This window comes from Megalobrama amblycephala, linkage group LG10 (genome assembly GCF_018812025.1).
Source record: "Megalobrama amblycephala isolate DHTTF-2021 linkage group LG10, ASM1881202v1, whole genome shotgun sequence".
NCBI lineage: Eukaryota > Metazoa > Chordata > Actinopteri > Cypriniformes > Xenocyprididae > Megalobrama > Megalobrama amblycephala.
The window spans coordinates 24524163-24539960 of NC_063053.1; the positions used below are offsets into that span (position 1 = coordinate 24524163).

The 15798-nt window shown below is 35.5% G+C and overlaps 1 protein-coding gene across 4 annotated transcripts in view; it reads left to right on the forward strand.

Moving 5' to 3' along the window:
- LOC125277200 (serine/threonine-protein phosphatase 2A 56 kDa regulatory subunit delta isoform) overlaps positions 1-15798 on the forward strand; it is a 69825-nt gene that overhangs the window by 40193 nt on the left and 13834 nt on the right. For all 4 annotated transcript variants that reach the window (XM_048205534.1, XM_048205535.1, XM_048205536.1 and 1 more), the window contains 2 exons: positions 9258-9457; positions 13872-13982. In XM_048205534.1, the coding sequence (XP_048061491.1) occupies positions 9258-9457; positions 13872-13982 (311 nt within the window). The remainder of the gene's footprint in view (positions 1-9257; positions 9458-13871; positions 13983-15798) is intronic.

The window sequence follows — 15798 nt, forward strand, 5'->3', positions numbered from 1 at the left end:
TTGCAATTTTAAAGGTTTTCTATCAAATGAGAACATGTACTTGATGACACCTTGAGTATTTTTTTTTTTTTTTAAGGGTTAGTTCATCCAAAAATGAAATTTCTGTCATTAATTACTCACCCTCATGTCATTCCAAACCCGTAAGACTTTTGTTCATCTTTGGAATACAAAATAAGATATTTTTGATGAAATCTGAGAGGTTTTTTATTTCCCATAGAAAGCAATGTAATTACCACATTCAAGGTCCAGAAAAGTAGTAAAGGCATCATTAAAATAGTCAACATGACTACAGTGGTTCAACCTTAATGTTATGAAGCGACGAGAATACTTTTTGTGCACAAGTACAAAAAAATGAGGACAAGAAATCGGTAGTCTGTATCAGTGGCACAAACCTTAGTTTATATATATGTCTTAAACAGCAAATATTATTCACAAGAATTAATGTTATTTCCCCCAGCCTTAAAAATAAAGGTTTAAGAGAATTGTGGTTCTAGCAGTAGGCAACTTATGTTCCTGCCAGAGGTCTAGTAATCCCACATTCATAAGGGCTTTCCTTCCAGTGCTCAGCCCTGCTTTCCATCTGGAGGACTCAAGGAAAAGCACGGCTCATTACGCAATAATCACTGCGGACTAAATGGCAAGCTGAAGCTCTATTCTGTGTCATTTGTTTGTGTGCATAAGAGACCGAGAGAAAGATAAATGCTTCCCTGCGGGTTCTGCGGCTCCAGTGTCGCAGTCACATACCGGTTTGCTTTGCAGGAGTTGCGACAACTTTGGGATAATCAAATAGGTCATCTGTGAGACATTTGACCGTGTGCTGCTAAAGTGTCTGCTTTCTGTGGGCTGTGGCAGTGTCTTGTCGTAGGGCTTGGTATATTGAGTTTGTACAATATATCTATATGTATTTTAATAAACCATAAAGGATGAGGCAATACTATTTATATTGATATGCAATAATTTGATATTACAAGCGCATCTGAAAAATAGCGGAGGACAGGTGAGCTGCTGCGTGGAAAGTGCATAATTCAATTTGCACATTTCACAGGTGTATTGTCTGTACATTTTTTTTAATGTCATGCAAATATTTCCATTTTGCTCTCAGGAGTCGGGGTTTTTCCTGGGTCAAAAATGGTCTTCGGTGGTGGCTGACAGACATGGTCATCCACACAAACAGTAAAAAGTACCCTACCCATGTGATCTGTAAGCCCAGTAGTGACGATAAATTACCTGCCACTCTTACTGTAATCCTTTCTTGCCCTCTTTGCAAAAAAATCTGTGATTTTCATAGCTTTGTAAGAAGAAAAGATGCTTCTTTGCTAGACCTGATAATTATTTTGGTACTTATATTAATAATAATAATTAATAATCAATATTAAAAAGTAGCATTAAAAAGTTTATTTTAACTATTAGTCTAATTTTCTACCTTAATTGAATGCACCTAGCTAACAACAACTTGCTTTGTTCTGGTTTCACATCACTCCAGTCTAAACTTACTGATTTTAGGCCTAAAGTAAATTTACTACACATTGTCATATAAATAACCTGAAAATACTGTGGATTATTTATGCTAAATCTTGCTAGCCACTCTTGCTAAATGGGGTAAGAAAATGTAGGAAAAACCCTGGGATTGGACAATGTGTTTTTTTTTTTTTTTTAAACCCTTTTTTGCACATATAGCATAGCCTAGATGGTTACATTTGCTATATTTGTTTTCATATTCTTAAATATGAACATTTTTGTAGGACATTGGGCAGGATTTTTTTTTTTTTAATCCAAATAGAAAAAGTATAAAATGCAGCAAAATATACTTTATATCGCCATTCAGCCAAAAAATACTGATATAGGCTATGATTTCATTTGGAGATATCGCCCAGCCCAATTTGTCGCAGTCCTTTTTATGCTGTTCTAATGTTTTCTTGCTCTGTTTTGTACCATCCATTCAGCCTTTATAATTGGTTGCCTAACTGTCGTTATCGACAAATAACAATATTTGTATTAAACCTGTGGCCTAATTCAGGGCAGATAGAAGTAAACATTGATACATACCCTCTTTTTGTTTTTTAGCATAAGCGTAGGGGTGCAAATTGTTGCTAGATTTAGTGTAAAGATATTGCATAAGAGCCTTACTTTAATATATGTGTTCTGACTGGCCAATAGAAATAAAATAAGGGGATATAATGACCTCATATCTGAGGGAGTGTAAATGAAATTTTACAATTCAGAAGGGACATACTGAAATACACATTTATACATACTGTGTATACGCTAAAATGTTTGACAAAAGAAATGATGATACAGATCTGAGTATACTTGACTTAACATGAGTGCTGGAGTCTGCAAATGGTTTGTCTGCACATGCACACTCTCAGTAACTCGTCACAGCGCTAGTCTGTGACAAATCCAATTCAAACACTCACCAGAGATATGTTCCCCCTGTGATAATAGTAATAACAGTTTATCTTGCAATTAGTGTAATGGCGCTGAGATGTCTCCTTGCAGATGCCTAATTATTAGTGATTTACATTACTTAATCTAAACACAACCCTGAAGAGAGTCATCTTAGGTCCTAATGAGTCCAATCACCCTAATTTAAGTGAAACTGAAAAATTTGTAATCTAAGTTATATTATTAACATTACTTTCATGTTATAAGTTGAACAGATGTTACATAAAACTTAGTGTTCTCAACATTTTGGAAATTGGTGTTGTTCATTGAGATATTGTTTAAAAAGTTACTTTTCAAAGGGGGTGTACTCAATTACGCTGAGCACTGTGTGTGTGTGTGTGTGTGTGTGTGTGTGTGTGTGTGTGTGTGTGTGTGTGTGTGTATATATATATATATATATATATATATATATATATATATATATATATATATATATATATATATATATATATATATATATATATATATACAGGGCTTGACATTAACACCCGCCAACCCGCCAAATGCGGGTAGATTTCAGCTGTGGCGGGGAAGACAGCTTCTCCAACTAGCTACTTTGGCGGGTTGAATATAATTTCAGTTTACAGCCAAATGATCGTCAAAGATCGTCATAGCACAAAATTACAATCCAATCATACAATTCGTTATTTACGTGCAGTTAGTGAAGGAGGGATAGGCAGAATTGCGCTGAATGACACACAACAGAAGCGCTCTGTCGCGCAAGCGATCAGTTCTCCTCGCGCCTGAGTAGTCAAATACACGTGCACACAGATGTCTAGATGTCCATCGTGTGGAGTATCTTGCGTGAATACAGTCGGTTATGGCTTAAGTGGACGTAAACAGGTGGGTAATAACTGAATATGCGTCAGTATATTACGACCATGCATTCAACAGCCCAATTAAATAGGCCTACCTGTCTGTCATTAATGTTAATCAAACAACAAAAGATGTTAAATAAATGTAGGCTATGTGTTAAATAAACCTACTGTATCTGAAAAAAAATATAATTTTAATTTACTATTGTTTTTGTAATTTGCTTCTTTGTTCTTTTATATAGCTTAACACAAATAACTTATACAATTTCTCATATTAGCCCATGCTTATATTGTCCACCTCTTGCCCACCTGTACCAGCTGATATACTGTACAATGTTGATTTGGGTGGTCAGTCTGCATTTAAAAGTTTGAAAGGGTTTTAAATCTATTGAATCAAGTAAAATGACTCAAAATAAAGTTTAAGCATAACAAAGTCAACTTTAATCATAGAATTTACCAACATCAAAATTGTGGCCAGTGAAAATGCTGAGTGGCTAGTAACTTTGGAAAACCACTAGCCACAGTGGCTGGTGAGCAAAAAAGTTAATGTCAAGCCCTGTGTGTGTGTATATATATATATATATATATATATATATATATATATATATATATATATATATATATATATATATATATATATATATATATATATATATATGACCAATGTACACATTTTTAAGTAATAAAATAAACAAAAGTCCTTTTGACTTAATATCTAATGCATTACACATTTGAATTAATTTGGAACGGTTAACAAATTTATACCACTGTTGTTGAAATCATTTTTATCGCCCACATCTGTTGTTTCATCCGGTATATTGTCACCCCAATACATAAAAGTGGTAAAATAAATTATTAGCCATCCGTATCTGTCTCAAATTTCCTAATGGGTGCACCCCCACCATTTATCATTGACTTCTGACTCTGATTATTTTGTTTCATGCTTTTATATGTATATACTAGTGCATATTTGATTTGATTAGATCAATATGAAAGCCATCCTGTGCATTCATCAGCAGAAAACCTGCTGGCAGCAGGCCATCCTCTTCCTTCATTACGTCCTCCTCCTCTCATCACTCCCAGACCTTCTCCTCTGGCATTGCATAAGATCTCCGAATCACACACTCCTACTTCAGACTGCTGGGCTGGTACAGGATGTTGAGGTTCATGGCCTGCAGCTATTCTGGAAATCCTGCTATCCTCCACCAGCATAAAGCACTGTTGAAAGAATTCACTTGTATCAGCAGGGTTAAAGATATGGCACATATATTTCGTACTTGCGCACAATCATGATGTACGACACCAAGACCCACCTCTCAAAGAGATTGATTAATGAAAAAATAATGAATGAAAATCTCACAATAAAAGCTGTTTGTTTGAGCTGTTTGTTCTTCTGCAATTACATTTCAGGCATTGTACCATTTGTGTTTGGTGACATGTGAAACGGGAAGTTGGAATGTTCTGATTGAGCTGCTGCAGTGCAGCTCTCTGTGGATCCCGTTTAATATAGATTCATTGAAGCTGTCATCTGTGCCCCAGATTTTAGTTCTGCGTTTTTATTCTGTCCCCCACACTGCTCAAAAGTAGATCAATCCCCCATCCCCTCCTCGTTACCCTGCGCCGTCCATCTCGATGGACAGGGTCTGTTTAACACAAAACACCGTCAGATCTAATACCTTTTCTGTGTGATTTTTAAATGACAAATTGCAGCTCTTTAACTGATTTTAAAAATTTCAGAATCACTGCAACTTGAGTTAGCCTGATGCATGTTCAAGTTACATAACATTTGCTGACTGAATATTTGTTTTTTGTTTTTTTTTCTTTGTGGTAATAGTGAAACATACGTGTAGTACAATTATATCTTCAATTTTACATTCTCCTATATCAATATATTTCAATTTGTATATTTGGTCTGAAATAGCTTGATGGGAGAATAAACCCACAATAGCCATTTGTTGCGAATATTTAAAGCAAGAAGTAAAATGAAAATATTTAAAGCAAGAAGTAAAATAAAAATAGTTAAATATTCTTGTGTTCATTAAATAAACACAAGAATATTTAACTTTCATGATATATAATATTTAAATTTTAATTTATATGTTCTAGGGCTGTCCTTGACTAAAGATTTTTCTGGTCGACTAGTAGTTGTTCATTTTAAGCGAATAGTCAACTAATCGCACGTTTATTAATAAACCATATAAATCAAAATAAAAAGCCTTTATTGCCTACATAGCCAATTCAAACGCACACATAAAGCTTGCCATAGCGCACTGGCAGAAGTAATGATTATGAATGCGTCGGGGAAAAACAGCAAGGAGATTGCTTTGACATTTTAATAATTATTTGATAAAGTTTTCTGTATTTTTTGGCTGCAGTGATGAAGTTGACGATGTTGACTCATCTCTGCAGTAGTGGACGTGCCTATATGCACGTTTCATATGGATTACATAACCTGAGAATATTTGTTTTCCATTTCAATTGGTTCATTAAAAGTAGACATTTCGCTTTCTATAGATATATTGTTCATGTCTGTGAGGCAAGTTTACATCTAGTTTTTTTTTTTTTTTTTTTGGTGAGAGATGGCAGAAAGTGCACCCCGTTTGCTTTCATTATTTTGCAAGTGCACAACATTTTGTTGTTATTGTGAGTGTACACAAATAAAAGTAGACTTTTCACAGATTCAAAAGATGTATTACTCTTATCTGTATGACCAAAAATGGAGTATTTTAAGTGCAAGTGATCGCACCGGCGCCTCCATGTTAGCTGTCATGCAGTAAGTGCGCTACTATTCAGCTTTCACACTCCGCACAAACACTTGAATAGCCCACATTTATCTATGTTAATGTTAAAGTGAGTGGCCATGTAAAGTTGCTACTGCTTACATATGTTTCATATGATAAGCCATATTTGAGGTCGATGAATGAGCGTTTGGATGTCCTGCCCGACGTACTGTATTTACCACTTAGACCAGCTGTTAATGATCTGTCTGTCACAATCTGTGACTTCGCCACTTCCTTTTTTTTCTTGCGACTAATAAAATTTTGGTTGACTAAGCCACTTCTCATTGACCTAATATTTACCAAAATAACAATACATAGTAATAAAATATACTTAAATATTTCCAAAAAACTTGAATATATTTTTTCTAAAACATTTTAATATGTGGAAAAATGCCACATGGGGACTTTATGATGCTAATTAATCACTGAAGTTTTATTTGTAATTGTATAAATTGCAGTTTTAACTCCCTGAGGTCCGAAAACGCGCCGGCGCGTTTTGCAGGATTTTTTTCACATTGCAGCAAAACAGACTTAAAGGTCCCGTTCTTCGTGATCCCATGTTTCAAACTTTAGTTAGTGTGTAATGTTGTTGTTAGAGTATAAATAAAATCTGTAAAATTTTAAAGCTCAAAGTTCAATGCCAAGCGAGATATTTTATTTAACAGAAGTCGCCTACATCGAACGGCCAGTTTGGACTACATCCCTCTACTTCCTCCTTTAATGACGTCACTAAAACAGTTTTTTGACTAACCTCCACCCACAGGAATACACAAGAGTTGCGTTTGTAGAGTGTGTTTGTCGCCATGTCGTCGAAACGCTGTTATTTTCATCCCGCAGTCCAATCACCGGGTCTGATTCCGGCTCAAATTGATAGGGTAAAATTAAAGACATTTTTTACAACTATGGTTTACAATAACACTGAGCGCGTGCATCTCCACGTTATGGTAAGAGGCGTGACCTTTCCGGGCACGTTGCGCTAAACTGCTGTCGAATCACAACACAGGAACCGCTGGCACAATCAGAACTCGTTACGTATTTCTGAAGGAGGGACTTCATAGAACAAGGAAGTCATCAGCCCGTTTTTATGACCGTGGAAACAGCGGTATACAGATAAGTAAATTATGTGAAAAATACTATGTTTTTTTTACACGCGAAACATGAACACATGTTATATTGCACACTATAAACACAATCAAAGCTTCAAAAAACCACGAAAAACGGGACCTTTAAAATACTCCGTCATTTCTTGTCATAGAGACATAAGTAATATATCAATTGAAACTATAGAATGTCTTCTTTTATTTGTGTACACTCAAATTGTGAAAACTAACATGATGCGTGATCTCTCCTCTGATGCGTGAAGTCCAATCTGATAGTTCTCAGAAAATGAACTGTAACTTATGAATACTAATGACAAAAAAATGACACCTACTTCTAAAGAAACGTTGAAATGTCAGGTTTTAAATCGTGCAAGTCAAATCGAAAACAAACATTCTGTGTTTATGTAATCTGCATGAAAAGAGAGCCATGTCAGAAGTCTGATTCAGCTCATTACCCGCTAATGCGGCCACGCCCACGGAGCCAGCGCTATTCAGACGCAAATTCTGAGGCAATACATGCATTCATCGTCTCAATCGTGTATTTATTGTCTTGAAAAGTGTTTATTTGGATGTTAAAGCCATGGTTAGCGATCTCTAGAAGACATGCCGTTAGTTCCTAGTTCCTTTTCTTCTTTATATGAATTTGTGGCCTAAAGGTGTACAGAGCGCCCTCCGGCTGCAAGTATGAATTGAAAACACAGTATCCAGCTTTCATAGTGATGACAATAAATATTACTTCTCAGTATAGAAAATTGACATAAATATATAAGAATCCATCAATATTTCTCCAAATGTGCATGCTTTTAAGCTAAAAGGCTATATGAAATGCCATAGAGGTAACATAATTGTTCAGACACTTTGCATCACAGAAATACATTATATTTTAAAGAATATAATAGAATACCATTATTTTAAATTGTAATAATATTTCACAGTATTGCTGTTTATGATGAGCTGAGACATTATTACAGAGGGTTTTTTTCACAGCCTACCTGACTGAAAGGCCTCATTAATATGCAAGTCATTTCAGGTCATTATTATGTGATTCTTTTGTCCTCTCAGATGTAAATGACCCATTATTCATGATGATTCATGCCTCCACGCATACCGTGTTTCTTGACAAAAAGTGTCTTACAAAAACTAAATCAATATATTGTTTTATATGAAGGAGTAGGAAGCATAATTTTTACATAATTTTGAAGCAAAAACTCTAGTCTACAACCTCCAATACCCAGAAGTCTTGTGAACACAGATTTAATATTTTTGGCCTTATTTCAGTGACCTTAAGTTTTTTTGTTTTTTCAATAACCACGCATAAACATTATTCCTTCAAAAATACAAACATGTACATACATGTTCCTCACATATTATTGTAGTCTAGTTTGTGCTGAATACAGTGTAATGACACTTTTGTCATTTATATGTTTATGAACAACTGAAAAAAGCACAAATGTCAGGGCATGTCAAAACTTCTCCAAGCCCCAAATCAGCCTCAGACTCCAGGGGGTTAATAATTTACCAAAAGTGGTAGTAAAGAAATCTTGAAAAATACACAATAATATTAAGCAGAACAATTGTCTTCAACTTTGATAATAATAAGAAATGTTTCTTAAGGAACCAAATCAGCATATTAGAATGATTTCTGAAGGATCATGAGACTGGAGTAATGATGCTGAAAATTCAGTTTTGCCGTTGCAGAAATAAATTACATTTTAAAATATTTTATAAAATGTTATATTGCCCATCCCTAGTACTTGGTCATCTGATTCCAGTTCAGCCATTATGGTCTTATAATTGCAGCAGTGTGCTGTTTTGGCAGAACTGTGCTATTTTCTACAAGCTCATGCAGGGACACACAGTTCACAACACACAGACAGACATGAGGTTCATGGTCAAGGTGAGAGGAGGGTGTAAATGAGACTCTGGTGGACCAGAGAGCCTCCTAAATAGGAACTCTGTTTAAATGGTGCGTTGGTGTGAAACAGCACAGTAAGAGGTATTAGAAATCTTCCCTGGGAGGTTTGCCGGTTGGTTTGATTGACTATTTTGCCTGCTGCCTATCTCCTGCCTGACAGGTGTCACTCATGCTGTTTTGTTTATTGTGTCTTCTATTCTAGATGCCCCACCCATTGATCGAGAAGAACTGTTTGTCCAGAAACTGCGGCAGTGCTGTGTGCTTTTTGACTTCGTGACTGATCCACTAAGTGATCTCAAGTACAAGGAGGTGAAGAGAGCCGGCCTTAATGAAATGGTGGAGTACATCACACACAACCGCGACGTGGTCACAGAGTCCATCTACCCTGAAGCTGTCATCATGGTGAGAGGGTGCAAATATCCCCTAAGCAGACATACATCAATGAATCCCATTTGGGTGATGCGATTATCCTTGATTTTGGCAAAAATCATATTAAAAAAAAATCTGTCACTGTTACTTTTAGTCAATATTGTAATCACGATTAATTAAGACGATTGGGGTGAGCAGTATTACCAAAATCGTTTAAGCATTTATTTTCTTCACTATAGCTATATATCAAGTATATTTTGCTGGAAATACGGTTGCTGTGATATCAACCTTTTAGATAACAGTAAAATGTCACAATTCTTGATATGAACTAATACTAGGCTAAGTAATGTATGTAAATAATGAAGTCAAAAGTAAACAGTAAGTAATACAATAAAAACAAAAGAAGCTAAATTGCAAACAATAGGACAAATACAATAGAAAAATCATACAAAAAAAATGCTTGTTTTTCATGCAAGTCTAAAAGTATAATATTCAGGTAATAGCCAACTACAAAAACTGAATATAGTAATCAAATGTAAAAATAAAACACTGTGTAGTCTTCACTGTATTAATTAAACTTAGTTAAATTCTTATTAAACCTACAAAAGTTATTCAGTCAAGAGCATTGAGTGTTTGTCCTCTTTGTCTTTTGTTGTTTGATTAACATTAATGACACAGCAGCAGGTTTAATAGGGTGCCGTCACTTTAAGACTGAATCCATGGATCTAATATACTGACACACATCTGATTCTTACAACTTTTTACGTTCATTTAAGACATAACCAACTGTGTTTACATGAATACTTGCCAAGCCTGGCATTTTGACACATTAAGGCTCACACCCGAAACCCAAAGTATAATTTGCTTGTCCGTGTTGACAGAAAGCCATTTGAGGAACACCATGAGTTCTTTTTCACAGCTTAATATGATTTTAAAAATGTTTGATATCAAGCACTTCCTGCAGTAGACTGCATTTTACAACAGCCAAGTATGATTTGACTGATTTGCCTTTTAAAGGTGAAGCATGTATGATTTTTTTTTTTTTTTTGCTAAAAATTAAATACATTTTCTTAACCCAGTTTATTGTTCTTTGACTATTAGTTTGCCATTCATGGGTATCTCCCCCAAAAGTATAAACATTGAGCCTACCAGGCACCATCTAAACATTGAGAGCGGTCACCACTCTAAAGGAATGGAATGCGCCACAATTGTTCTCAACTGTTGTCTTTTCATAATTGTTGGAAGTCAAAATGGAAACTAAAATGTGATTAATCGCACAGCTATATCCCCATTACCTTTTATGCATGGTTCCTGTGCATATAAACAGTAGGTGCGTCCCAATTCGCGTACTTATGCACTATTCTATGACGTTTTTAAGTATAAATAGTACGAGTAGTGCATTCACGCTGAAAGTTCCAAAAAGCAAAAGTACACTTTAAATACCCGGATGATGCACTAAATTAATGGAAAAAACGAAGTGTGGAATGTTGGACACTTCGTGCACTCAACTGTCGCAGCTTTAATTATATAGTGGAGGGGAAGGGAGGATCGGACTCCGTTGTTAAATGACAGAATAATCTTATACAATTCACGCGCTACATGGATGAGTGCGTAGTGCACAAGTACATAGTGTATAAGTGCATAGTGTATAGTGTGTCATTTGGGACACAACTAATGTGAGGCTTAGTTCACACCACCTTACCTCTCTTGAGTGGCCAAAACTAAAGCCAAATAAAGTACTGCATTTCAAAAATCACTTGGCAGTTTTCTCAAATGTAATAATCATTTTTAAAATAGAAAATTGCCCCTCTAATTCAGTTTCCATGGCAACATTAATCCTCTCCTACCATTCTGAGATCCCTCAGAATTGCAAACACACTAAGGTGATGCCTCATCTGCACTGTATCGTGTGACTCACCTTTCACATGAGTCACAAGAACTCATTCAGAGTGACAAGTGGCATGGAGGATTTGGAGATATTGTATATTAAATCTACGAGGCAACCTATAATCTAAAAAACAATTTTATAAATCTTCATTTGACACCTGAGTGTCAACACAAGCAATTTTGTATCACCAGTTGCTTGACGTTTTTTATACACATGCATGTCAAACACACTTCCACTACCTTTTTCTTAGTATTTCTTTCCTTCTAACCTCACATATATGTTGGTTAGCTGATTCTCATCTGGTCAGAAGATAATAGGACAAACATGTTGAAAGTACACACCTCTGCCTATCATGTGACCAGTTGACAGAAGTGGCTTTGCCTGAACAATGCAGAGGCGATTACTAGCCAGGCCCAGGATAAAATCTGCTCAAGTGTAAATGTACACCAGGGAATTATGGGTAATTAGCTGCCATAAATCAAGGCCCAGACACCTGCGTTTCCTTTCAGACATTCATAATTCGGAGAAGAGATCTGCTGTGTCCTAAATAGGGCTCAGCAATACAAAATTATATTTTCCAGCAATTTAATATACAAATATTTATGTATTTGCTCTGAAATAAAAGAAAATTGATTTTTATTTATTTATTTATTTATTTATTTTTATTATTATTATTATTATTATTATTATTATATTTAAGAATATTTTTAAATATATCTCCGATTGTGTTTGTCTGAAAGAATTTAGTCATATACACCTAGGATGGCTTGAGGGTAAGTAAATCATGGGATAATTTTCATTTTTGGGTGAACTATCCTTTTAATGCCAAATAAAAGTGCATTGAAGTCACTGTAATACACTGTGATATAATAAAATTATCTGGTGTATATACTGAGAACATTTAATATATTAGCAACCCTATTTCTTGCAACTGAATTGTAAGAAAATCGCAATCATAAATCTCAAGCCTCTTAGCTTTCAGATGCACATTGTCCCTTCACGTTCCCTATCCTCTCATTTACTCATTAGACTCTCATGTCCCACTCTCCCGTCTCAGTGTGAGGTGTCAGTGAGAATGTCTCGCCCCTCCCTCTCCTGTCTGGAGGTCTGAGTCGACTCTAGTCTGAGGCTGTGGTCGAAACATTGCGTCATCTTGACAGAGAAAGCTGTGCCGCCCCTCTGCAGTAGTAACTCTCCTGTCCTTCTTCTCAGCCATTTTGGGACATGAGTATTAAACAGTATCTTACCACTTGTCATTTAAGAGGAAGTTGATATTTAAGGTCTTACATATTTAATGCCTTGGATTCATAATGAGAGCTAAAGAAGGAAGACACATTCAGTAGGTTTTTAAAGCTGAATTTTAGTGCAGACATTATGGGTAGTTATTAAATTGATGGATAGTTCTGACTCTGCTTCTGACTCTAAACTCTGATTGGACAGGTAATGTTCAAAGCCACTGTAAAATGCACCAAATTACTTGCCAATTGTTTGGCTAAACTAATGATCTATGTATCATTTCGTGGAGAAATGTATTATTCTTTATGGAAGCTTGTTTCTGCCACAGAATAAAACAATTTAAAAGATAATTGCAAATTTTTATCTCACAATTCTGACCTTTTTTCTCACAATTGCGAGACATAAACTCGCGATCGCAAGTTATAAAGTCAGTGGAGTTGGAAACTCGCAATTGCGAGGGGAAAAAAATTAAGAATTGTGAGAAGTTGCAATTACCTTTTTTATTTTCAGTGGCAGATACAGGCTTTCATTAATTCTGATTATTAATTAGCATAAGTAAAAGTAACTATTTATTTTGAGCTTGTGGCTCAGACTCAGCATTGGCATGTTTTATTTCTGGTGACGTTCACATAGAATGCAAGACAGAGCGCGTAAAAATGAAACACAACACACGAATTCAATTTTTCATTATACAGTGTCCTATAAAGCGAAAACAGACATTTGACAATCAAAAAAGTCCATCTGACACATCTCTACATGAGCCAACAATTAAAAATGGTGCATGTGGAACATAACAGCAAAATCAACAACACGAGTGCTTCCGATAGTGAGTTTGGTGGACTTTAGAGAGGTTTGGAAACATTTAAAATGCTTGTTGAAAACAATTATAAATTAAACTTCAAAATGTAAATTTTGGCTTTACAAGTCAGTTTTCTATGTGAAGAAATTAAAACATACATTCAAAAATATTATAATTTGGATAACAAAATTCCAGTGTAGCAATAATAATATTTTTTTGTAAACTGTATATAAGTAATACAAAAGAAAAGATGTTAACGATGCATCCACACAATAATACTACTGCTTGCTTGGTACTAATGCTACTCGTTATTGTGATACTTTTACAAAAAATGTATTGTGACAACCCAATTATTTTACCTGTAAATTGTTTACCTGTAACTAAAAATGTCTTTAATGCCTGTTCCTTTGAGATATACTGAATAGGCACATATTTTATTGGTTTATTATAGTACTTTTAGCATATTCTTAGAATAGGCAGTTTCTCTGTTCATGTAATGACAGATAATGTGTGTTTCTTTTCAGTTTTCTGTAAACTTGTTCAGGACTCTGCCACCCTCTTCCAATCCCACGGGAGCAGAATTTGACCCTGAAGAGGATGAACCCACTCTGGAGGCCGCTTGGCCCCACCTGCAGGTGTGTGTGGAGCTTTATATTATCATATAACTAATTGTCAACCCAGCCCATCATTTATTTTGTAATATCAGCTCTAAAAGCCCAGTCATATTTATCAAAATCTTTAGTGTATTAGGGCTGCACAATAATGGTTAAACTGATAATCACAATTATTTTGCTCAAAAACTATAATCACGATTAATATCCAGATAAACCAGAGAAAGATAAGTTTCTAAGACACCCCCCCCCCCCCCCAACACACACACAGTAGCTGCAAATGAAGGAACACAGACTGGCTGTATGATGCTGAATTTTACAATAGACATCGCTAAATGTCCATTGTTTGTCTGTGTTTTCAGCGCTCTTTTGCAGTCCAGAAAGAGCATTTGCGCATGGTTGCCAGGTTGGGAATATTAATAATACTTAATAAATATTATTAAAACTTTGGAGAGCACACATATTCTTTTAAGAGAAAAGCTCAATTTGGGGGATTTATGCTCTTGACATCTGGCAATCCCAAGCAGGAAAGATAGTGGAGGCTTATTGCCAATGCAAGATAATGGAATTGTCAAATTGTTAAAATATTCTCAGGACAAATAACCAGTGGGCCAATGTCGCAACGATTATTTTTAATTAATCAAGAGAGGCAGATATCGTTATCAACATCAAAATACGACTAATCATGCAGCCCTATAGTGTATGTTAAATGATGGTAGTTGTTCTTGGTGGTTGCACTTTTATGTGCCTTTTGGCGTTATGCTGTGCAAATTTAAGGCCTGAAAAGTGCTTTGCAAGCCATGAGGGTACAGAACTTTGGCCAAATTCAAAAGCAGCATCACATGTCCTTATTTTTCCTTGATCTCAGTGCAATGCATATCCTACCTAGATACACAAAGCAAGAGAATGTGGAATAAAAAAAATATTATTTGGTCCAAAAGTAGTGTGGATAAAAGTAGTTCAGTCAAATTAAAATTTACTTTATATTAATGTGTTCATTTTATATTAGCGTGTTCATTTTTATCATTTGTGACCCGTCACGGAATCCAGGGACACAAGTCGGCAGCACAACTCTCGAGCAAAATGAGAAAGAAGCATTTTTTTTCAAAATTGGTGATTTTAGTTTTTTTGCAGAATCTGTTAGTTGAGATCATGAAGAAGCCTTTCCGTGTTTGAGATAGCAGTATTGGTATATTTAAAAGCGTACATTTTGAGGTCGAAATCGGCTTGTTTTTCGGAGATTCTAGCACGCAGTAGGGGCGTGTCATTGTCTGTGTGTATTTCCATACTGGGAAGCGTGGCTACTTATTATGCAGCGCTCTGGCCGGCTCTAGCTGATATAAAAATTCAATGAAGAACCGTGGCCGTTACACCGAAAATGTTTTGAAGTACTTCTTCGACAAGCCGGATGCTTATGAACAAGCGCTCACTGATTCTGAAGACGATCTGAGCGACGATGAAAGCGGCATAATAAGACATTACCTCTCTGGAGTCGGGTAACGCGCCGGCGCGTTTTGCAGGTTTTTTTTCACATTGCAGCAAAACAGACTTAAAATACTCCATATTTTGTCATAGAGACATAAGTAATATATATCAATTGAAACTATAGAATGTCTTCTTTTATTTGTGTACACTCAGAGTAAAAACAAAATGTTGTGCTTTTTGAAAAATAAAGAAAACTAACATGCGTGATCTCTCATCTCCCTCTGAACGAAGTCCAATCTGATAGTTCTCAGAAAATGAACTGTAACTTAGTGAATACTAATCATAAAAAAATTATACTTATGTCTGAAAAAACGTTGAAATGTCAAGTTTTAAAATGTGTAAGTCAAATCGAAAA